The 24,839-nt window shown below is 42.9% G+C and overlaps 1 protein-coding gene across 4 annotated transcripts; it reads right to left on the bottom strand.

The window, feature by feature from the left end:
* Positions 1–134: 134 nt before the first annotated feature.
* On the bottom strand, positions 135–24,184 carry map3k4 (mitogen-activated protein kinase kinase kinase 4). Of its 4 annotated transcripts, none has more exons than XM_071520221.1 (27): positions 24,086–24,184; positions 18,063–18,253; positions 16,480–17,906; positions 13,280–13,540; positions 12,956–13,108; positions 11,819–11,976; positions 11,511–11,627; positions 11,311–11,410; positions 11,057–11,140; positions 10,548–10,817; positions 10,301–10,450; positions 9,678–9,839; positions 8,908–9,041; positions 7,943–8,021; positions 7,747–7,825; positions 6,584–6,677; positions 6,067–6,189; positions 4,298–4,398; positions 4,123–4,203; positions 3,823–4,014; positions 3,656–3,726; positions 3,425–3,541; positions 3,133–3,292; positions 2,583–2,705; positions 1,747–1,853; positions 752–931; positions 135–264 (listed from the first exon to the last, which is right to left on the bottom strand). In XM_071520221.1, the coding sequence occupies exons 1-27, from the start codon at positions 24,115–24,117 to the stop codon at positions 244–246; spliced, it is 4,767 nt and encodes a 1,588-aa protein (XP_071376322.1). In that variant the 5' UTR covers positions 24,118–24,184; the 3' UTR covers positions 135–243. The 4 variants fall into 4 exon arrangements, with proteins under 4 accessions (XP_071376322.1, XP_071376323.1, XP_071376324.1 ...); XM_071520222.1 differs by having other exon boundaries at positions 16,480–17,903; XM_071520223.1 differs by lacking the exon at positions 24,086–24,184 and adding an exon at positions 23,812–23,902.
* Positions 24,185–24,839: the final 655 nt, after the last annotated feature.

The following is a 24,839-nucleotide window of genomic DNA, read 5'->3' as shown; positions in this document are numbered from 1 at the left end:
CATACAGTATGTACAGCCCCCCCCCGCCCCCTCCTCCTCCTCCTCATCAAGACACGACCCTCTACTCTGTAGGTCCAGTTGTCCTCTGAAATGATAACGTTGTACAGTTCCTCAGTTTAGCTCCATGTGCCTGTAGCCATAACTTCCTCTTCTCCGTGTCCACAGTTTGTTTTTTTTCCTCGCCGACAGCATGTACAGTAGTGCTTTACTTTGTAAACTTCAAAGCCACAGAGGAGGTCCCATTCACTCTTCGTCCGTACAAACCTAAGACAGAGACGAGAGACAGCAGCTGTTATGGAAACTCACTGGATGACCGTTTCACTTATCAGTTTGTAATCCTAACTGTGTATCCCTTTTGGATACTTGTCATATTTGGATGATTATTTGGCTTGGAAGTATCCAGTCAACTAGGAGGAACAGGAATGTGTGGTTTGGTTCTCTGGTGATAACACAAATCTGCTGAATTTACCCACAGATAACACCAAATTAATGTGAGTCATAGGGGAAATTGGGACATCTTATCATAATTTTTGGTCAAATTACACAAAAAAATAATAGACAAGGTTTACCCAAAATGTGAAAAATGTCAGCTGAGCTAAGGCAATTCACCAGTGGGAGGATTTTTGCTGATGTTTTGTGTTTTGCGTGGGTTTTACACTATTCTAAATCTAAATATCACATAAAAAAAAACAGGAATGTGCATGATAACAGTTTAAAGAACTTGGTTATATATCCCATAGTGGCGTCCAACCTTGACAAATGGGTGATCTAGCAGCATGCTAGCTGTCCAGCGGCGTTTGGGTTCGCTCTCCAGACAGTGACCCAGGAAGTCCTTCCCCTCTGTGCTCAGCTTCTCGGGGATGGGGGGTTTATGGCCCATGCCCACTTTGTACATGATCTGGAAGTTGTGCTCGTACTCATGCCAGGGCCTCTGCAGGTTGAGGTAAACATAAGGAGAGAGGCACCACACATGAGTCACAAATTTCACGCAGTGCGATTTTCACTCAGCCGTGCTTCTATTCCTTGTGTAGTGAATTTACTCAAGGGGTAAGGAAAACTAATGGATTTTTAATTTGGACCCTGAAGCAATGAACGGTATAACGGTAAAAAAAAACAACTTTCTACCTAGATAGAATTGACTTTCAGGGACAAGTGTGTGAGATTTCAGACAGGTATTTTTAACAACAAAATGGAGTTTCACTGCTCTGGAATTGGCAGTAGGTTTTGCTGGAGGACTGCCAGCTCAGGTCCACAGAAAATAAAAAAGGCCGTTTGAAAAAGCAACTCGGCTTGTAGCTGAAATATCTGATTGAAAAGCTGCTGATTTTAAACACAGGGAACTGTAATGTAATTACATTTACTTTCATTATTTAAATTAAGTTAAATATTGCATAAATCTATGTGATCCGAATGCTAAATCAAGAGAAAATTAACTTTTATATGCATCGTAACAAAAAAAATGTTTTATCTTTATCTACAACAAATGCTTCTCTTAACTTGTTGGCAATGAAAACAGTAACAGTACAAGTGTTTCACTCTCTGTCTCCTCCCACTATCGTATGGAGGCACAGGAAAAACAATATGACAGCACAGCATATGATAAATCACTTCAAAAGATACAAGCTAAAAATAAAGCCCAGACTGCTGCACAAGCTTATAAGCATCTATAGACAAAGGCTTGAAGTGGGAGTACTGTGCAGTGTATGATGTGGAGGATTTTCTATTCAGCACTCAGAAGTTCCTTACTTTTCCTGTCACCATCTCGATGAGGACACAGCCCAAACTCCAGATGTCTGCTGCCCGTCCGTGGCCTTCACCCTTTGCTCTTGTGATGACTTCAGGTGCCATGTATGCTGGTGAAGATAAAATAAGATGAAACTTCAATGATCCCTGTGGGGAAATTGGGTCATCGGAGCAGTCAAAAGTAATAGGATACACCAAAGAAAAACAGAATCTAAATAAGAATATAACAAATGGGGACAAATAACCAGCATTTACAACACTGTAACGTATTAAGTAGAGATATATGAATGAAAAGAATGAAATATGAATTCTAGCATGTGCGCATGTGTGAAAAATAACGGTCAAGCATAGAGACAAATGAGAAATCTGAATGATATCAAAACATGCAAACATATTAGGAGCATGAAAATAGATGTAAAAATAAAAATCAAGATATATGCAACACATCACAAATTAGAAAGATCTTGAGAATATGAAAAATAACACAAATATGTGGATTTATAGGATATATACAGGATGTCAGAAATGTGCATCACCAGGACTACACAAGGCCACATACATGTACAAAAGATGTCTAGGTATGCAGACATGCATTCAAAAACAGGGCCAACTATTAAAAAAAGGGAAACAACACTTCACATGTAACGTGAAAAATTTAGATTTTTGGGGGGAAAGCTTCCCAGTGACCTTAGAACATTTCTCTAGCAAGATCCTGTATGAAACCTGAATACTGAATACCTGAAGAATACAGTCAGAAAATGAATCTTCCAGTGGCTTTGTCGAGGTGTAGTGACCCCTGGTGGTGGCACGCAACCCAGACACAAGATCTGATTTCTTACCTGCTGTCCCAAGGGTGCTGTTCACCTCCCCAGGCATGGTGTGAGTGTTGTTCTTCAACTTGACTGAGCAGCCAAAGTCGCCCAGCTTGATCAGACCCGATGATGTCAGGAAGATGTTAGCTCCTGTTTAAAAAAAAAAAAAAAAAAAAAAAAATAGAAATAGAGCCAGCAGTGGTGAATTGACACAGATAATATATTGTGGTTACTGCAGCTGGGTGCATTCAGATTTAATTCAATCAAAACCAGAAACTGATTTTATTTGAATTCCAATAGCAAAATAAACATTTCTGGCTTTGGAGAAGTTCTCATATTGAACCTATTCGGGAATGCCCCATCTTAAGCAACTGAATTGCAGTTTCTACTTACATTAGACTAGACCGAATTGAAAGTGAACAGACCCCAAACCCTGGTGTATGAATTACCTCCAGTGTCACTATGAGCTTTTCTGTTTAATTTATTAATGCTTGTTATAAAATTCATGAGTAGTGCTTGAGTGACACAGCAGAATAAGGTGATAAGGGGTAAGACAGGAGGAGAGTGTGGCACTGACCCTTGATATCGCGGTGGACAATGCCGTGTTCATGGAGGACATTGATGGCTGTAGTGATCTGTTTACTGTAGAGTCTGATGACATGCTCCTGCAGCCCCAGTCTGGACACCTCCTCCAGCGTGCCTTCGTCACAGTACTCCATGAAGATGTACATCTCCTCCTAAAGACAGGCAGATGTCGGGTGAGGAGACGGGAGGGAGGACAGCGATTAATACAGAACTGCTTCAAAACACAACAGAGACAGAGGTGTCACACATGATGCCTGAACCGACATAAAACGCATCGTTCTTACCCGATGGAGCTCCACTCCGAAGTAACGCACCAGGTTCGGGTGTTTAATACCTTCAAATATTTTCAGCTCATCTGCAGTCTCTTTGATTGTTTTGTGGTCATTTGGCTGGAATCGTATCTGTTTGAAAACAAGGACAATAATGAGAATAAATGTGTCGCACCTCAGTTATCATATTTCAGCAGTTATGATTCCATTGAAAACTATTAAATTGGCCCATGCTAGGGTGCCTACCTCCTTCATGGCCATTAGTTCTCCAGTGTCGACATTGATGCAGGTGTACACCTTGCCATACTGGCCCTCACCTGTTTTCATAGACACAAACATAATATCATTGCCTGTATACGAGTTAAATAACCCACATCAAAACAAAAGCGGACCAAGTCCAAGGGTAGCCGTACCGATCTTGTTGCCCCTCTGCCACTTGAAGGTCACCTTCCTGAGGCCGACGTGCATGACGTTGTCGTAGGACTTGGGTGTGTGGCACACCTGGCCAATGATGTTGCGCTGCTTCATCACAGCGTAGCGTTTCTCCTCAAACGTGCGAATGGAGCGACGCACAGCCTCCATGGGGCTTTGCCGTGCCGCTGTGTCTGAGGTGGGAGAGACGAGACAGTATTCATCATATTCAGCTATTGAATAATCCGACATTACCTGCCGTATGTTGCAGCCCAACACGCCGTGTTATTTAACGTTCTCACCCTTGGACTGGCTGATGAAGGTGCGGAGCTCCCAGCTTCGGCGTGCGGCAGTGCTAGGGTCTCCCTTAGGATAGGAGGGTTCTGGAGAGAGAAGTAACAGGAGGAAAGCACTCAGTCAGGAAGACAAACTCACACAATGTTGATCTGGTTAGTGTAACCATGCAGATACACCAACCTTCTCTGTCCTCTGTGGGACTGGAGTGGCGGCTCAGAGATTTGAAATGCAACTCTGCCGCCACTGATGACAGACGGTCGTTCTCATGGAAGCTGGATCCCCTGCAAGAAGACAGTTAATGCAACATTAATTGTGTTTTAATCAAACACTGCTATATCAGACGTATTGTTCCAAGTTTGCGATCCGATTCTTAAAGGCCCAAACAAGAATCAACATAGTGCAATCTCTGCTGCCAAGATTGCACATTCTTTTCACAATCTTAAAACGATTGACCAAGTTCTTGGTACAGGAACTGAAAGTATCTTGACAGCTAAATATGAGTTTTCAGTCATGTGAAGCTGGTTTCGTTACATTTGTATTGTTTGTAGACATTAAAACAGTATTTTAAGTTATGGAATCTGAAAATGGCAAAGAGCTTATTTACCGCAGCAAACGTTTAACTGATACTTAACACTGTAATTGATATACTATAGAATTCTATACTAAATATCCAGTATTTGGTTTCAAGGTAAAGTATGATAAAAATGATTAGATTCGATCAAACCATTTAATATTTAAATGGAAAAGCAGATTTAACCAATTCCCAGTAGTCGACCTATTAAGAACCATTAACCAGTCAGCATGCATCAGAATACCATTCATTACACAGTTCAAACACAAGAAGGTTAGATCTCTAGAGTGCAGTTTAGATTTCAAAAGCACAGACAAATCAAGCCAGAAATCTAATAGCAGTGAATCACAGCGTAAAAGCAAGACTAATTTGTTAATAGCACTAGACTTGCAGAATATTATAGTTCATTCTTCCACTGAGGTAGCATGTGTTTTCCATTTTCACACCATGCACAACAATCCCAGTCTCTGCCCTTGACCGGTAAGGAGACTCTTGTATTAGGACATTTTTCTGCATGACATTCTGCGGGGCTTGTACGGTCTACATATCTGCTCAAATTAACTTTAAACACCCAGTCTGAACTTCATTTTACCTACATTTTCCTTGTAATTATTCAAAAGTAAGAACATTTATCATATATCCTACGTTGATGCCATGCCCATATTCTTTAGCTGCATCTTGAAGCACTTCATTTAAGCTATAGCATGTCTAGAGTGAGTGATGTTTTCACACCTAAAAAGCCGTGCTGTAAAACTAGCGTCATTAAAAATCCAAGTGATCAATATTCTCCACATAAAATCAAAATATTATCTAAATAAAAGGGAGCTTGTCAACTGCTACTTCAAGCCAAATGCCACTCTGTTGCCAATAAAATTATTCCCAATATACAGCCTGCTCAACTGACAATGAAGGGTAGACTGACTTTGTGGATCCACACAGTATTTGTCTGAACATCCAAATGAGTTTTAGATTTTTGAATGTGATCAGGACGAAAAAAGCAGGAAATCAGTAATCCCACATTGTATCTCATAAATGAAAGCTACTTATATGTAAAAACACGATTTATATTATAGGAGTCCTATCACACAGTCACTGAGCATAATGTTCATTTCCATCTTCTTAAATTGAATATCTCTAAAGGTATAAATTGGCATGACATCACAGATTTGACGACAGGGTAAAAATCCTTTTTGGCTTTGAGAGAGAGCTGTGAATCCTCACCAATATAGACCAAAGTGTCCTAGGGCGTGGGAATAACATATTTTGAAACTGAAAGTCAAGCTTTCTCCCTTTCATTTTCAGAAGCTTGAGGAACATGTGTAATGGCTTTTCGTCTGTGTAGCTTGGGATCTAGCAGGTGACTTGGGGGCAAGGCTACCTGACGTCATTGGGGATGCTGCCAGGTGCTTTGGTGTGGCTGTGTTCCCCGGGGCCCTGAGGGACGGGGCGGGGGCCATTGGGGAACAGCTGGTTCCGGAGGTCACAGGGGAGACTTCGAGAGCTGTGTGGTGAAAAAACAAACTGAGGAGCTCCATCTTGGGGAGGGAGTTGGCTTGTGTGGGATGTACATGTGTGTGTGTGTGCGTGAGGCTGGGTGGCTGGCTGAGGGACAGACGTACGCACTCATACACAAATAAAATAATAATAAAAAAATAATAAACTGACCACTGATGTGCTCACACAGCACCACAAGAAAACACACACACAGAGGAGCTCAAGAGAGAAACATACAGAGAAAACTCACATCACACACAAGCTCAACAACCATAGATGCCTCTCCCAGTTCAGTACCCATCAATTAAAAGACAATATGAGCCATGCAAGAAAGAGTATGCACAGACACACACTAAAATACTATTATAAAATCAGCATGTAGCTGCACTGTAGTTGCCTACCTGAAACCTTCAGCATTAGGGATGAATAGATTGGGGTTTGGAGGGTCGCTATGGCAGCGAGGGACCTTGACAGGTCGAGGGCTATTCCTGGGGGCTGAAAAGAGAAATCACAGTACTGAGTCAGGACATCTAAAGACAAAAAACCCATCCTTAAATGGACTACATGTCAATCCAGTGGCATTTACGGCTATATGAAGTTTATCCTATAGTAGTGCTAACAGTTCTGAATCAGAAAAGGTGTCCATGTCCCAGTCAATTTACCCTGGGCACTGCTGCAGTGTCCACAAAGTTGCTCTCCTAATAACCGTCCACAGAAGTATTTCTTGTTGGCATTAAAATGTAAGAGCCTTAGCTCTCTTGTTTGTAGTTTTGGGAGAAACTTGATCTTGTTTAAACATCTATACTGAACTACCATCATCTGAATAACAGATTCTGATTAGATTAATTCTGTTCTAGGGTGGATTTCCGCTTCAAGTGCTCAGGTCCTTATGACCATATAGACTCAGTGGTCAGTTTATTGGGTAACCACATGGAAGCCAGTGTGTTCGCTGCTTTAGTCCATCCAAGACAAAGACAAATGTAGTAGACCTTGATTAGAATGTCCTTATCTTAGCTCCTCAGACCTCTCCCATCAACAATTTTGCTTGATGTCATTTTTTGTTGCATCATTCTCTATAAACACTAGCCACTCTAGTGTTTGAAATGGCCAGGAGCATGGCTGCGTCTGAGACTCTGCATGTGTGTCTGTCATGTGTGTCACTCACTCGTTTGACCCTAAATCGTTTGATTCTAAAATTAATTTTATAACCTTTATTTATCCAGGGAATATTTGCTGAGCAAACATGCTCTTTTTCAGTGACGCCCTGCTTCACACTCATATGGTCACACACATTCACACCTGGGAGCTGCCCAGTACAACCACAGTCTTCTACTGTTGGCCAGTGAGCAGCTCTACTTGAGTTAATTCCCCACCAGTCTGGTGATTCAAACTGGCAACCTTCCCAATTCTTTATCCTTTGGGCTGCTATTCAACAGGAACTGAATCCCCCAGTGCATTTCTGCCTGCTTTATGTGGAAAACCACGGCCCGATGACACACGGTTTGTAAACCGGCCACTAAATGTACATGCGGACCTGAATTCTCATCATAAAAGAGCATCTTACCAATGTTCAGGCCAGTGACTGGGCTATGAGGCTTGCCGATCACATGTCCGATACACTCATTCATCAGAGCTTGTAAATTCTGCAGAAAGAAAAATAAATTCACAATCAATAGATACCAAGTACATCCATGCCAGTCCTAGCATGACTGTTATGCAGTTTGTAGGGACCAACAAAGGGGAAAAATTAGCTATTTTACCAGGAAGTCATCCTCTGGTAATGCTGATATGAAGGCAGGTTCAATAGCTTGAAGGAAATCAAAACCCTGAGTCGCCCACCTGTAGACAAAGAGATGGCAGTACGTGAGTGTGTTCCAAAACCTTTTGCTACTGTTCCTTTTCTTCTCTCCCTCACTACCACTTGTCTTACACCGGGAAGTTACTTCAAAGTAACGAGTGAAAGAAGGGTATTGAGCAAAGAGGAGAAGGCGAGGAAGGCAAAATTGGGACTCTTGAGATGTGAAATGTCACATCTCAAAAAGCTGGATTTTATGCCTCACTTATGGTTTTCTGAGAAGCATGGCATTTGATTGGGCAGCAGTGAACACATGGCAAATAATCATGCGATTTATTAGAGAACAGACTTGAGTGTCCTGCACTGGAGGACTTCAGGTTATGTTCCAAGTAGCTTCTCATCTCCTCCACTGTAGGATCAGCAGGCAACATGGTGGCACAAATATCAGTTTGTGGGTAATAAGAAAATGAAGAATGATTTTTGGAGTTTTGGGACTGCTAATTGTACTGTTTTTATTTGCATACTTAGTGATAATACTTCAAAATAGGTCTCTGCTATGTCTCCAAAATGACTGTTACTGCTGCATTTCTATTCTATGAATGAACCCAAAAGCTTTGCTCTCTTGCCAGAGTACATGGTTGCCATGGTAACTTGTTAAGATCAAAGGCAAAAAGAAGATTCTCTTGAAGAAGAGCAGTAAAGTCAATGAATTTCAATTAGGGGCTGTTGCTTTTACACCGAACATCTGATAGTTTTACGTATATGTTGATATAAGTTCTAGCCTAGCAAGGCAGGGCTGACCTGCCAGTGTTAAATTAACTTGTCACTAAGTGAAAACAACAGGACAGGAAGGCAGAGGAGTTATTATGACCAAAAAAACCCCCAAAAAAACGACATAGTGTCTGCAACGACAGGAAGGTAATGTGTTACCTGGGCTTGGTGCCTCTGCCACTCTCACACTTGGTCAGGACATAGGTCATCCACTTGCGGGCAAAAGTGATGTAGCGCTCCCCAATCCTTTGCCTGAACTCCCCTGACATCAGGCGCACCACCTCCTTGTGGTACTGTGAAGTAAGGATAACAAAGGAGGAATTAGAGGCAAGCAGGGGTTTGTTCACCATTACCACTTCTACTCCCTGCTATACTAACAACACCATTGTGCAACACGACTTAATTAGTTCAACAATTTTATGTGATTACTTGATAATTATTTCAAGCCTTTTGCACCTTTTGAAGATCTTAAATCTGGCCAGTTATGCCCATCTAAATAGGAATAAGTCAACCTGTGAACCTACAATGCTTCCCTATGATAATTCTGAAATTTAGTGATTCCTGCTCATACATAGTAATATAAAATATAAAAGTGTCCTGAACATTGTAATTTTTCTTAAAAATTCAAAGCATGTTGATCAATAACAGACATGTAGTGCACAAAAACTTTTCTGTCATGAATGTAGTCTATGTGACATACACACTGTCATGTCCAATAGTTGTGAAACTCTCAGATCTTTTGATACCTATATAATGCACTCTGTCCTACTTTATGTAACATTTATTAGAGGCTTAATACAACTCTCAAAGTGTACATCAGATGTGTGTAGAGGTAAGCAGTCTATGCTAACATGAGTTACTATTATATAAGGATATAACCTGTGCTATAGTTCACATCCCTACACTTTTAAAACCCAGCATGTTCTGACCTCGAAGGCAAAATTGTAGCCCTGTATCATGGCCTCTCTGTAGTACTGCTGCAGAGTGGCCGACTCCGACTCCTCCACCTCTGCCTCAAACTCTGCTGTGAACATGTACTCCACCCGGTCAATGGCAGTGTTGATCTTAATGCATAGCTGTAGTGCCTCATTCTGTGGTAGGAGAGAGAAAGAAAGAGAGGAACAGTGACATAAGAGAGTGTGTGTGTGTGTATGAGAGAGGGATTTTTTTCTAAATCAAAAGTTAATGTGGAGATTCATCCAAGCCTTGAGGTCAAATGCAGAATGGTAGCATCAGCACTCGAAACCGAAATTTGATACCTTCCAATTGAGAACAAAAGGGAGCAGTGATGGAAATTACATCTGGTATCTGGACTCTAAATGCGACAGATATGAAAGTTTGGCGACTTGCTTGTGAAACATGGCCTGATAGTGGCTCAGTGGCCTTCTTTTTCAAGCCTATAAGTGATAGTGAGAGCGGAAATTCAGGGAAACTGATAGCTGTTGCACTAAATAACGGATTCGAAAGTAGGACACCAATATACACTTGTATGTATGTACTTGTAATGCAAAATGAAGTAGCGGTTAAACAGCGCGTGTGGGTATGCGAGTACCTTGAGCTGCTCTAGAGCGCTGGCGATGAGAGGCTGACTGGAGGTCTGCTCCCGGCTGAGAGTGAGCACATCCTCCATGGACTGCTGAAAGGCCTTACGCTGGGCCACCAGGTGAGCCGACTGCATCACTATCAAGAGCATGTTCTCCACCTGAGAGCAGATCAGACCGGTAAGAGGCTTGAAAACCTCCAACACACGTCCACTTTAATTTCAACCGATTTAGAAGAAAAAAGCAAATGCCACATACTTTCATAGCCCTCAGGGTGTCCACAGTCTCCATCTGGGGAACCAGTTTGAGCAGCTCCCCGTCCCACTGAGCCCAGTCGGAGCCCGTGGGTGAGTCCCCAGCTCCATGCTTAATCATGAGCAGGTAGGCCTCATCCTCAGGCATTTCATCTGGCTCCTTGGAGCAGTCTTTCCCAGCAGCAGCATTTAGGAGCTGCAGGATTAGAGGCCGCTGGTGCATCAGGCCACAAGGGACAAACACTTCCAGCTCCTCCAAGCCTGGAATCTGAACCTGGACATAAAAGGAGGGCATTATTATTGTTATTAATTTATTTCTATGTCCATACATTTTCGAAAATTGTTAAAAAGCACCGAAATAAATTACTACTACTACTATTAACAAGGTAGATAAATTAACTAAGGACAGAGGGGAATGATCAGAACATAACTGAGAAGGTAAAGACGGAGGGGAGAAATGTGCAAAAAAGGACACTGAGTAGCACAGGAGAGAAAAGCAAATAACTTAGGCACCTTGACATAGTTTCTCTCCTTAAGTGCCTCCAGGAGACAAGTCACCCCGCTAGTAATACTGAAATCTGCAGCAATCTCCAGGTCCTGCAGAGGGGGAAGCAAACAAAGAATGTGTCAGAACACACAGTCCCAGTTCTTTAGTGAGGAGAAAAACAGGGTCACAGAAAAACTGCACAGTCAGGGTTGTTGTGGCTTGCTGTTTCAAGGGAGTGAAAGGAAGTAAAAAAAAAAGAAGAATCGCTGCAGTCTCTCACCTTGCGTAGCATTTTGGCAAAGCCCAGAGCCTTGGATGCTCGTTCTCTGGCCTCGTGGAACAGCTCTTTAAGTGACCGACTCGTCTCGATAACCGACCGCCTTAAAGAATGACACCATTTTGAAAGTAAAAACACGTCCGCCAGAGCAGAACAATGAAACACTGAGCAATAAAAATCTAATAACCATGTTATCCCCTTACCTGATCTCATCTGAGGCTGTGCTGTCATCTGCACTTTCCCAGAATTCATTACCACTCTTTTGCAGGCCGGCATCAAGGAAGTCTCCAGTGGATTTGAGCAGCATCCCAGCAATGTCACTGTAAGGAGCAGAACACTGTCCTCAGTTTCATATTAATAATTCATAAACTCTTAACTTACATAAAGCGAAAAAGCATTTATGGCAGCAAGGTTTGCAGATAGGTGACATGAGTTAAACTAAATATTTTAAAGGAGATGCTGTCTAAAATAGTTTATTTTTAAAGTAATACATGTAAAATGTGCCACTGACCAGAAGAGCTTCCCAGACTGGGCCTCCCCTCCGCGGATGTAAGGAGTGATGACCTTGGTGAAGTGCCACTCCTCCTCCAACAGGTTCTTTAAGCTGTGAGAGGCCTGGGGCAGCTGCTGCAGCATCTGGATCCAACTGTGCATGTAGTCAAAATAAACCTGCAAGAACAGGGAAGGATGTTACACTAGATAACCAGTGGATATTTTATGCACAACTGCTATTTCAATACCCTTTAAATTCACAAGTCTTTCTGTACTGCACAGAATTATATACTAAGGGTAAGTCTGCCTATTCAAACCCCATAATAATAATAAACCAAATTATTTGATGATTCAATTCAATTCCTGAAATCCCAAGCTCTGCCAAATTGCTTGCCAGTGCCACTGTCATGCCAGGAAAATGTTCACATTAGCTAGCAATTGCTGGTTGATCTGGAGAACAGAAAAGCCTCACCAGACACATTGTTTGGCTGTACCCATAATTATAATCAACTTGTCTCTGTGTGGGGCACCCTGAAACCCATCAGCAGATGTTAATCAACTGGAAAACACAGATGTACTTAAAGAATCAGCTGCATGTAGCTACGGGAACAAGGGTGAATTTTCCCCCCTGTAAGCTGTCGGCCAGCAAAAATAAATGTTTTGAGTGTTTGTTTTCTGATATGAAAATACTCCTCTTCTCTTATATTGCACAAAACAAATTATCAACTGGTCAAAGTATAATTTCAACCTGACTACTTATCTGACACTGCAAACTGGGGAGAATAAGAGAGTTGGGAGAGGACAGGGAAGGACTTGTCTGTCTTGTCTTTGCCCACTCTCAGCACCAACTGCATGCCTGACTTTCCCGGAAGGGAGATCCCTCTCTATTAGATCCTTCTCAAGGTTGCTTCCAATTTTCTCCCTAGTGGGGTTTTTAGTAAGAGTTTTTCCTCGTGCTCACTGAGGGGCTAAGGTTGGGGTGTGTCATTTTCATTTATTGTATCATAATGTGGGCTTTATGTGAAGCTTTCTGAGACTAACTGTGATTAGGGGCTCTACAAAATAAACTGAACTTGACTTTAAAAAATATGTGCATATGCCCAAAATTGTATCTTTAAGTACTACGTTGGGAGGAAGGTGCAGAGCAAAGCCTTACCACAAGCATCTTGTGGAGATCCTCCTCAAACTCGTCGATGTTGGCATTTGTCTGCAAGCCCTGAGCGTCGGTCACCACGCCACGCAGCATGAACTGGTAGTACTGCTTCATCAGAAGGCCACCTTTAAGAACCTCCTTACACTCACGCACCAACTGCAGAGCGCACACAAACATACGTATTAGTATTTGGACATGACATGTCATTTGTGATCATCTCCTCAAGGATAGCTTTTCCTTCATATTCAGCATGAGTGGTGTAGTGTGGGGGAGAGTCAAGCAAGTAATCATCTAGGCTTAAGTTAGTGTGTCACAGCAGCTGCTGACCTGTTTGATACTGAGCAGTGAAGCTTCTCCAGCCGGCCTCTGCTCCAGGCGCAGTTTAAGGCATTCGTGAATGACGTTAAGAAGCACTCGGCACAGCACCAGGAACGCTGGTCGGAAGGATGGGAGGTCCATGTCCAGCAGATCCTCCCAGGACACCTGGTCTGCCCCCAGCTCTGGATGAGCCGGACCACTGCAGGACACGTGGCGCGACAGCTCTGGCAGGTAATCACTGTACAGCATGGGGTCCGGAAAGGCTGCAAACTGCATGTGGAGACAGATCCAGTGAAGTTAATTCAACATGTCCCATTGAGCACTGTTGTTAACCAATTGTATAATAATAATGATAATAATAATAATGATACTAATCTTTATTTGTACAGTAATTGTTGAAAAACAGTTTACAAATCAATTAAATTAAAACGATCAATTAAAAGCAAACATCATACTCAAAAAACAAATTAAAACAAGCACAAACAAGACAACAGCACAAGATAAAAAGATAAGAATAGAGGGTAAACAATGGTAAACATAATAGGATAAAAGGCATCACATAAAAGAAAGTCTATAAAAAAAGTCTATAAAAAGTATTAAGAAGTTATTTAAAAGTATGGGCTGGATCACCATTTATTCTTGTCCAAGTATCTATGCTCTTCAGTATGCAGGACTCTACATTAAGGTTTTGTCCAACAAGCGCCAGTGAGCCTAAGTTGAAAGATCTAGGAGTGCTACAGGTAACATACTCCGATAATAGGCTGAATATACAAGACTTGGGTGCACATTTAGATAAAAAGAATGTCTAGAATGTGTTGCTATTAAAAGGTAATGCAGCAGAATATATTGATTATATTGATTTCTACAGCAAGGTGTTGAAAGTCGTTCTTCTGCTTTTTAGGTAGCGGCCAAAGTACCAAAAATGTTAAGATTTGTTTGCTGCCCACTTTTAATGTTTGAAGAAATAAACTCATCATCCATGTAGTCAATCTTATTGTTGCTCTTAGCCAATCACTATCAGCATTACTGGGCTGTTCTGTTAAGGTATCCTTGTCATTGGAAAAGCTACAATGTGAGGAACATAATATGTGCAAGGTTACTGGATACATGCCAGACTCAACACACCACTCTGTCAGAGTGCACAATGCTAGAGGTGGTCGATGTTGTGGTTACACTTAGATCTTGTAAGCACTTCTTTATGCAGGTTTTTCTACAACTACTACCATTGCTGCTACTGTTAGCCAACACATTAGCTTAGTCTCATCTAGTCGGACCTTCTCCACTCTTCTGTTCAGTCCTATGATCTCCTTCATACTGACGACGACTACTGCTGGAATAATAAAAAAAACACTCCAGCACCAGCAGTAACCTGGTGTTTGAAGACAGGAGGGAGACACTTAAAATTGTTTGACTTCCACATATGTCTCCCCAGCATTCCTTAGTCCACTCCAGCACTCAACATAGACTAAACATTAAACTAGATGATTCCATTTATCATTACCATATTCAGCAAATGATTTTACAAATTATTATTTTTTTTTTTTTTTACACGGCATACATATTCAATTGCAGAAACAATTACCTTTATCAAAAGGGCCAAAATGCTCAAGTATCAAAAAAGGTTTTTTGCTACCTGTATCTAATGCAAATCTAATCTAACAATACTGGTAACAGTAGCAAAAATTTCTAAATGTTACCCAGCCCTAGTAATTTTGTGTCAAGCCCCATCATTTGATAATGATGGGGCATGATGAAACAATCAGTTATGGGGCCATTAATTAAGCAGGACACAAAAAAGAAAGGAAATGGGAGTTTTCCAATGAGACAATATAATGTTTTAGCCCAGTAGTTTGACGTAAATTAGAATATCTTTTCTAATGATGCTAAAAATACTTTTCTATTCCCAAAAATGAGCAAATTGGCCTACATCGTTTCCACAGTTAACTGCCAAAATAAAAATAAAGACCAACACGGAAACACCAAGATAAAGTGTCTTAAAAGGCTAATGGACAACCACACACCACAATAGCTTCTATTGTGCCTTGGCATACGATGTCTGAACTCTACTGGAAATTCCATCATTTGGTGTTTTGTCTCAGCAGCACTCCACAATCTCCAGTAAGTGTTTCACTGAGTTGTGGTCTGGTGACTGGAACAGCCATGGCATATGGTTTAAATTATTTTCATGCTCAAACAATCCAGTGACGATTAACACTGTGGAAAGATGTAATGCAATCCTAGAAGAGAGAAATAAATTCTTCAGTATGAATATGATAACTCTGAATGGGTTTATGCCCTTTAACTTTCCCTATGACAGATTCAGCGGACCAGAATCATGCCAGGAAAAAGCTTGCTGCACCATTACAAAGCCCCTTGAATTCTGCCTTAAATATAGGCTAATTTCACCTCATCTACTTATTTTGGCAAATTGATTTAGGAACAGAATACTGCATCTTGTTTGACTCCAAACACTGCAATATTCTACTTGTTGGTGCAGCACACCTCGGGCAATATTACTGCTTCAATTGCCCTGAGGGTCAAATCAACTGCAGCTTACAGTCTATGATCTTGGATGGTCATGGAAATGTTGAAAATCTATGCCTAATCTATGCTATAGTCCTTAAATTGTGCTAAATGGAATTCTAGGTGGAAAATACTGATTGGGATGCTGTAGGCAACTAATATTTTCCTGCATATTATTCAAACAGTCTTCAAAATGTATTAGAGAGCATCTCAAATCTGGTAGTCATGCTTGTTTTCCCAGAAGTCACACTCACTACTCACAATGTGGGAGTCTGATATGCACAAATTAGTTGATCAGTTTCATTATACAAAGCAGTGATCTTATGTTTCACAGCACCAATGAAACGTATTCTAGTGGGGATGTGCCGCTTAAGCCTTGAAGACTCCCTGTATCAGTAGATTGATCAGGTTATTGACCCTGTTTGTTTGTGTATGTGAGCACAAGGCTATGCCCTGCTGAGGAGGAGCAGTCTAACTATGTAATACAAGGTCAAAGTTCAACAGCTCTGAAATGTTTATCTCCACAGGCCCTTGCAGCAGCTTTGTTATATATGGACTTTTCATCAGTTAGCTGTACTTATGTGGAAATTAAGTTCACTTTGTAGTTCAATAAAACAATTTTCAGTACAATATATGATTTATATTCACTAAAGTGCTAATTGCAGACATAGATGAGGGAGCCTCACCTCCAGTGCAGGAGTGTGGCGGAGCAGCGCTGCCCTGGACCTCTGAAGAGAGCGGTCCATCAGTTTGTGCAGTCTGAGAATCAGTTTACGCAGTCCCATCTGTTTCAGAGCCTTATCCACAAATGGTCTGTAGATAGCTGTGGGGCAGAACACTCCACCTCCCCCGGTCACTTCTGCACTTCCTGCCCCAGCAGTTGGGAGAAACTCTTCCTCTGACAACAGTCTGGCAAATTTGGGTGTCAGGGAGGGAGATAATTCTCCCTCGGCTACACGTCCAGCTTCCCCTTCCTCCCCTATGTCCCTATCCTCCCCGTCACTTTCAGCCGTGAAAGTGGCTGTCGAGTCATTCTCCTCATCCTCCTCGTTCTCTTCTTCTTCATTGCCACGGGAGCAGCGAGGCGAAGGGATCTCAAAGACGGGCCACCCGATACGGGATAGATCATGCAGGCCCAGCACAGTGGCCATAACGCGCAGCTTCTGGTTGAGGTCCTGGGTGATATTGAGCCACAGACAGAGCGCCTGCACCTTGCCCTGGAAATCCCGTGCTGCATACTTTTCATAGTCCTTCTGCAGCGCCTGCAGGGAGGGGTACAAAGCTTCCACAGACTCCAGCAGCTCCATGACCCGCTTGACCTGCTCAAAGGCCAGCCGCTGGCGCTGGAGGTGCTCCCTGCATTCTGCCCCAGAGCCCAGAGGCTCTGCTGCGTTCATCGCTGTTGATGGGCAGGCACTGAAGCCCCAGGGATCTACTCCACAGTGGTTGGTCTCTGCTACGGCGGGCTCTCTCTCCTCTCCACAGACTAGATCTGGGACACTCTCATAGCCCTCCTGGCCTGTATCAGATCCGGAACATAGGGCCAGTCTGACACAGCTCAGACTGTCATAGTTGACCTTGAAGTGCAGTACCTCGTTGATGATGTCAGGGATGGCCTGGCGGGCAGTGAAAAGGAATAGGTCTTGGTCACCGGTCGAGCGTCGCGCGTGCCACGCCTGCAGCTCCAGCCAAATGACCTCGTTGTTGTGACCCATGAAGGCCATGTTCTCCAGGCCTCTCTGCTCCTTCTCCTTCCTCTTGGAGGACATAGATGTGAGCTTGAGCAGCAGCCGCAGGGTCTCGAAGAACTTGAGACGGTCGGCTGGACAGTCTGTGCGGGAGGTCTGGCGGTGGGTCCGGGCCATGGGATGGGGCATAGAGACAGGGAGTTTGCTCAAGCTCAAGTAATGCTTCCTGGGATCCATGTTGAGGGAACCGAAATGGCTCGACTTAGAGAGTGGATCCAGCACAAAGGAGCCTTCAAGGGTCTTCTTGTGGTCTCTCTCAGTGGAGCGCTGGGTGGCCCTCTGCTTCTTGCCCTGCTTGTAGCTGTGCTCCTCAGGGGGCTCCGCTGGCCTGGGACTCTCTCTCAGGACAGATGGGCTAATGTCTGCTGAAATACATACATCCCTCTTAGTCAGTACAATACATTCAAAATTCACACACAATTCTTTTAAGAAAGTTTGTAATGAAGTGATTACACTGTTATCTGCTTCTTGTTAGTGTTCATTTTTTAGCACCCTGCAGCCTTTTTGTCCCATTCACTTACCCTTGTTGGGGGAACGACCAGCAGTCCTAGGCTGGCTGTTCCGTTGATGTTTGCCAGACATGCGTTTCATCTGACGGGGGGTGTAAGGAGGCGATGTGCCATACAGAGCTTCCTCTTCCTCGCTGGGAGAGTCCCACGATTCATCCACCTCAGAGTTCTGTTGGGATGCATCTTTCAGAGGGTTGGCCTGCCTGTGAAGACTTTGTGTTATTTGAGGGCAGAAACAGCCAGGACAAACTACTGACATGGGCTAGAATTCACATCTTAACAACAAGCACTGTTATCTGTAAGCAATATTAATAACAAGGCAATGTTTTGGCATTATGAAACTTATAATCACATAGAACTAATCACACAGAACCCTATTAAATATGTACGGTAAATATGTAAGGTCACACAGTGCTGGGTTGTTTGTACCCATAACACAATGTGCAGCCAATCTCTTCTAATGCCACAGCAAGCAGGTTGCAGAAGAGACGCAGTTAGACTAAATGTCTGCTGCTACCTACAGCAGACTGATGAGTGGTCTGTCTCTGGAGCCTGACTGGCTGTCTCCCAGCTGTACAGTAGCAATGCTGTGTGCATGACCACAGCAGTCCAGACACAGGATAATAAGCTGTGGGTTCTCTACTGGCACCCTCTCTTGGTCTAGGTAAACATAACGGCTCAGCCAGAGAAGGAGAAATAGTATCCCTCATTAACTCTGTCTACTAGGTCATCAACATACGACACAAGGCAAAGCTCGTGGAGGAGAAAGACCGAAGAATCACTAACCAAAAGTGTATAAAAGTTGTTATACCATAAGAAAACTCTTCGCTAATCCAGAACATGTACATGAAAAAGTTAGAACACCCCTTGTGTTTTTGCACAAAATGATTTTAGAATGAAATTATTAGAATTTTTTTGTCTGAGACCTATACAATGTTTTCTATTGCACCAAAATAATAAGAAAATTCTATATACATAACATAATTCACGTTACATAATTCAAATAAATGAAAAATAGGGTGTGCAAAAGTAAGTAAACCCCTTGAGCTGACTGTGTCTGGGTGTGTTTTTGCACACCCTATTTTTCATTTATTTGGATTTTATAACTTATAACTTTTATAACTAGTGCAATAGAAAACATTGTATAGACAAAAAAATTCTAATAATTTCATTTTAAAATCATTTTGAAGCCCAACAAATTGTGCAAAAACTCAAGGGGTGTACTAACTTTTTCACGGCAATGTATTTTGCAAATTTAACAGCATATCAGTGTCTGGTGGCTATGAGGAACAATACATATTTAGACATCGCACCAAGCTGACAGTATACTGACTGCAAATTTCAGCTAATGGAGACCACAGCAGAATATGTTGCACCTACTTCTGTAGAAAGAGAGCATACCAAACCCATCTCTTGAAACACTTCCTTTTAGGAAGAAAAAAAAAAGAATGCAAGCGGCACGCCTTTCCAGATTACAATGTCAAAGCTTTGTTGCTTAAAGCCTTTCTGAGGGCTTTTTAATAGGATTAGAGAGGAAGGTTGGAAGGTCTGACCCTGCTAACAAAAACAAAGAGGGAAAGAAAGAGGAGGGGGCATGAAAACCAACATTCAATATGCCTGGTCACCATGCGCCCCTCCATCGATCATCTGACTGAAAGGCATTCCCCCACACGCGCCTGTTCATGCCTGTGTGGAGGCAGTTGAAATGGGGGGGGGGGGCTAATCTGGAAATCACTTGCTAAAGCTTTTCATTGAAAGAAAAGGAGCGACATGGAGAGAGCCCAGACCTCTACTGCCCATCTGCCCAACTGCAGAATCTCTCTTTTACACACACACAGTCACGCAGTCCCCGGGGAGCTGCTGTGGAACTACAGGCGGCAGAAGGACACCTGCTGCGAATCATTTAGTCTTACATGCAAGAGGATTCCAGATGCAACTAACTCTTCATGAGCCAAGCATATTGCAACTATAATGGTGATGGAAGAACCATCTAAACACACAGTCTGGAAATTACAGAATAACTCTCAAATAAAAGAACACTGGTGCTCTTATGAGTGTATTGTATGGGAAACTGTGGAGGGGCTTGTTCTGTGGTCGCCGGGGGGAACAGGACAAGACAGTGATCTTTTCATTATTCAGGCACAAGAAGGCACAGTAAGCAATCCTGTGGGTTACAAGAAGGCATTTATCCCAATTGCAACAGACCCATATCACTGTGCTTTTTACATACAAAAAGAAAGTACATAGGCAACCGGACACTGCATGAAGGAAACTGATAAATGCATACCAATTGTTTCTTAGGTGGTGAGCTATTCCTGCCTGAGTATTAACAAAAAAACGGTTAGACCATCCACCTCCCACACCCTCCATTCTAAGTATTGTGTGTTCACACGTACAGTTGTAGGTATGCCTAAGCATGCATGGGTGTGTGTTGTCTGAGGACATAAATAGTGCATGCATGTGAGAGGGAACGAGACCAAGTTTTAAAAAGACGCTTCCCCGAGCAGAATAGAATGACTAAATCACTCAGGAATGACAGCAGAACCAGTGACGCCATCACTGCCTGCTGTTTGTTTGGTTGCCATGAGACACTTCAAGCATGGACTGTGAGGAGCTTTAACTGTAAAGGCCGCACAAATTCCTCCTCCGAGTTCTGTCCTTTTTCAGAACAGCATGGAGAAAGTCACTGGCCTGCCTGCCCTCCAGTTAACCATGGCTGTGCTGTGATCTTCAAGCTGTGCCTGCCCGGCTGCCACTAGTGAATTATCGTTGCAGATGGTGTCTGGCTGCTCTCAATGGCTCATCTGATGGCTCATTGTTATTGGTTGTAATAAAGGCCAATGGAATGTTAGAGCCCCAAGGCAGAAACACTGAGTGCATAATAAACAGCACAAAATCGAGAGTCTTTTCTGTATACCGACTGAGGCAGTGATACCAAGGGCTACCAGAGTCAGGGGGGCCTGACCTTTGACACCCAACCATCAGAACCATTGTACTAGGAAGGGGCACTCTATTGTATGGTTGTGACACGTGGCCCGTGAGGCCCACAGCTGAATAGCACACAGCTGGGTAGTGAGCACACTTGCTCACAATGCCCAGACTAAAAGGGGGGTTTTAGAGAGAGGAAAAGGAGGAAAAGTTGGCTGGGCTGTTGCAAGAGCACGCTTTCAACTAATTAGGTCATGCTGCCATAAGTGATGGTCGGTAGGCTAAATCCAGTATTTTGATTACCCCCGTTATAAAAGGGATGCGTCTGTTACTAATTTCTGACTAGAGTTAACTGGTGAGGCAATGAGAAAAGAAACCCTACTGCTGCAGATATACCCAAATCTCAAGCCAAAGCATAGCTCACAAGAAGGTGCAACGCAACGGTATGCATGTCTGACCAGACCGGTGCTCTGTCTGACCTACTGTCAGACCCTGGAAAACAAATTGTGTTGAGGGAGCCAGCAGGATTTGTGCCATAGGCAGACAGGATAAAAAAAAACACTGAACGAACAGGACACACTTGACCCCACCCTATTCAAGAACAGTGTGACACTGCCAAGAATGGACCTCCCATGCTTTCCTACATACACATGTGATCAAAATGTAGGCTCTGCTGGCAGACAGTGTGCTGCAGCATGAGGTAAATTGTGTAATGACAGCCTTTTTTTACCTTATGCCACTTCCACCCTAAATGCAGTGCACGCAGCTGTCTGCTCCATGAGTAGTATATGACACTGTTGCAAGCCATAAGGATCACCTTTAGCTACCTCAATTTGCATTTAAAATTCTTGTGCAGTTGTGCACATCACATGCAAATGTACAACTACAAAAATGGACCACCATGTTATTCTGCAGCACTACTCAACATTAGCCGCATTTACTCTGCAATATGAAGCCTATTAGTGCCCTAATTTTAGTTGTTATAAAAACCAGATTGTAAAAATGAAAGAGAAATACCAGATGGAGAGTGACAGAGTATGAGGGCTGGATTAATTTCCCTAAAGCAGGTGTGAGCAGCGACAAGATGGAGTTAAGAAATGTTACAGGATGATCTATCTGTATTCCACAGCCTGTGCTGCTGCCAAATGCAGGCATTAATGAGTTCTAGCCATGGGCGCCTCTGGGGCTCGAGGCAGCTATCCACTACGCACACCACATCCTGAAATCCCTGGAATGCTTGTGGGCCACAATGTCTTGAGACTGACTTCAAGAGCAAGACACTATCGACAAAGGAACTCTGTCCTTGCAGTGGTAGCAATAGCCCTCACTTATCAAGCAAGCACAACAACTCAATCTGATCTTATAATGCACATGCACGCTCATCTTCCTGCAAAAAACAGCATTTGTCAGTTTTAACTCATACTCAAGTTAAACCTGGCATCTAGTCTGAAAGCATGTACTCTCAGAGAGGTGCACAAGCAGTCATTATAGAGCTATTAAGTCTTAACAGGATGACCTAATGTTGCATCAGTATGAGAAATGTGAAGCGCAACAAACCAGCCTGTACAACTCGATTTGGGCCTGTTTAAATTATATGTGCAACCACCACACTGCCTTGGAAAACACAAATGTAAATCACTTGCTAATGTAAAATGTAGGTAGATATTTGATCTCTTGAGAGCATGCCTTATCCTTTGCACTGAATGTTGTGCTCACATGGGTATGACATTCAATCGATCAGACAAGTCCCTTATGATCATATCAACTCCTGACTTTGACGTGATTCCAACAATGATCAGTGGGGAACCTCGGTGAATGTTGTTTGCATTTTTTTTTTAACTATGCAACAATGTCGGACAGGAATGACATTAACAGGAGCAATACTGCACAATCATGTATGTCATTTGTGTCCACTAAGGACTGAGAGGGCAGTGAGGGTGCAACGGGATGACACGCCTGCCTGACATGCATTCACCACTGAAACTGTCAACCACAATCTAAGCTATTTGCACGAAATCAGGTTAAAATATCGCAGACGACAGTGCTGATCCAACGTGATACAAGCTCTCAAAGTCAATCGCTCTGCAGACAACTGCATGTAACGAGAGGAGACGAGAGGAGAGGAGAGTGAAAGACAAAACATCAGATTCCAGAGAGTCTGTCGCCGTAGGTCAAGGACAAACACTAGACGTTTGGATCAGGAGATGCGCACATGCAACGAAAACATTACATAAGTTGCCTGTTAGTATGCATTCCCCTGAGACTTTCCACAACTGTATACATTAATAACCTTGCCACTTCAACAGCATTCACCAGCAGCACACCGACCACATGTATAAATGACACATTTGTTGCTGCTACACATACATTTTCATTACATTAAGTACGGGCATCCACGACAATACATATAATCAAAATCATATAATTTGCATAGAGTGCAAACCTCCCTAGGCCGCTGAGAGTCAGTGAGTCCATATCATGATCCAGCAGTGGAGTGCAGGACAACAACAACAAGAGCGCCAAGTCTGGCTAGAGGATTAACAATAACAGTGGAGCAACATGCTAGCTAAAGCCAATGAAGTTTGTGCTTCGGTACAAATAATAAAATATGCTGAAATGCATGGTCTGGCAGTCATAAATAATCAACAACGGACTTTCAATTCCGCGCTACAAGTGCACGATAGAAACTGGTCTACCTTAGCTCCGTCAATTCATGTTAGTGAACTTACGTGTGAACAATAAACTGACAAGCGACAGCTAACAGTTGATGTTAGCTAGCTTGTTCTCAACATGTTGCACTGTTTGAACAGTTGAGAATTATTCGCAATGTTACCTTTTCATTTGGTAAGCATTTTGCCCGGCTCTGTAGCATACAAGAAGAGATGAAAAGCAGATATCGGCAAATAATTATGCGTACAAATTTGTCTTCAAAAAGTTTGCAACTCCGATGTTGCAGTAACTGCACGCGTACCACTATTTGACAGGAAGTCGATTTCTATGGGCTGCGCAAGCGCTCCCATACAGCCGACTGCAGTGTCACGTTCAGCTCTCAATTTGGCAAGTGCGAGGTCCTGATGGTGTAGTGTCTGTTCACGAAATTCGCATACCTGCTGGGCTTGTTGCGATCCGGAGGCTCCATAGCAAGGCAGTAGCTCCTTGTTCCTAGCCGTGCATGGACTAAACCATGTCTACGCAGTATCCGATGTACTTTGCACCTTCAAATGTTTGCAAGAGTGGCGGATATCTGTCTCTTTAGAGCACTTTCTATCCACCGGCACAGTTGAGTCTCGCCTGTGCGTGTGCCGTCGCCATCTTTCCAGCGTTCATTGAGGAGTGCCACTGAATTGCATTACTACGGCAACCCGGACAGGTCATCAGCTGTCATAAAGTACAAGGCCTTGGTGGTTGCGTGCAAAGCTCAGAGTATATTGACTATGTGTGACAGTAATTCCGTTTCCATATTGCACAATATTCTCTCATTGATTCTTTGAGATTATATATAGTTTCAGTGACGTTTTTGTAGGTTGTAGTTTATAACCTTACCCATAACAAACTGCTCTGGTAAATGTCGGTTCATTGTTAATGACAACCCGCTAGTGGGGGGACAAAGGGGACTACTTTCAGAGAAGATGGTGATGCTGTACTCAGTTACATGTGTCAGACTGGGGGGCCCAGTGTCACAGCTTGTCAAGGGGCCCATCATTTCCAGCAGTGCGCCGTCAATGGTATAAATGAGGATTTTTAAGGAATTAATTCAACCAGTAGGGGTGATAATTATTACCTCAACTTCATTTTGAACTTTGGTGCGAGCAATTTGTTCACATGGGTGGGAAGACTATGCCACTGGAATATTTTACCAAA

The sequence above is a fragment of the Centroberyx affinis genome, unplaced genomic scaffold (genome assembly GCF_046629955.1).
Source record: "Centroberyx affinis isolate AG114_WGS23_722 - 3 ecotype Tasmania unplaced genomic scaffold, CSIRO-AGI_Caff_v1 ptg000780l_1, whole genome shotgun sequence".
NCBI classification, from domain to species: domain Eukaryota; kingdom Metazoa; phylum Chordata; class Actinopteri; order Beryciformes; family Berycidae; genus Centroberyx; species Centroberyx affinis.
The sequence above is the reverse complement of the archived record's forward strand: the minus strand, read 5'-3'. Positions and strand labels throughout refer to the sequence as shown.

Excerpts from the sequence above, each read along its gene's own strand:
- map3k4 (XM_071520221.1), bottom strand. The coding sequence starts at position 24,117 with ATGGAGCCTCCGGATCGCAACAAGCCCAGCAG. Across the intron at positions 11,141-11,310 it reads TTGCCAAAATGCTACGCAAG|GACCTGGAGATTGCTGCAGA; the intron begins GTGAGAGACTGC and ends CCCCCTCTGCAG. Across the intron at positions 7,826-7,942 it reads TACCAGAGGATGACTTCCTG|AATTTACAAGCTCTGATGAA; the intron begins GTAAAATAGCTA and ends TTCTTTCTGCAG.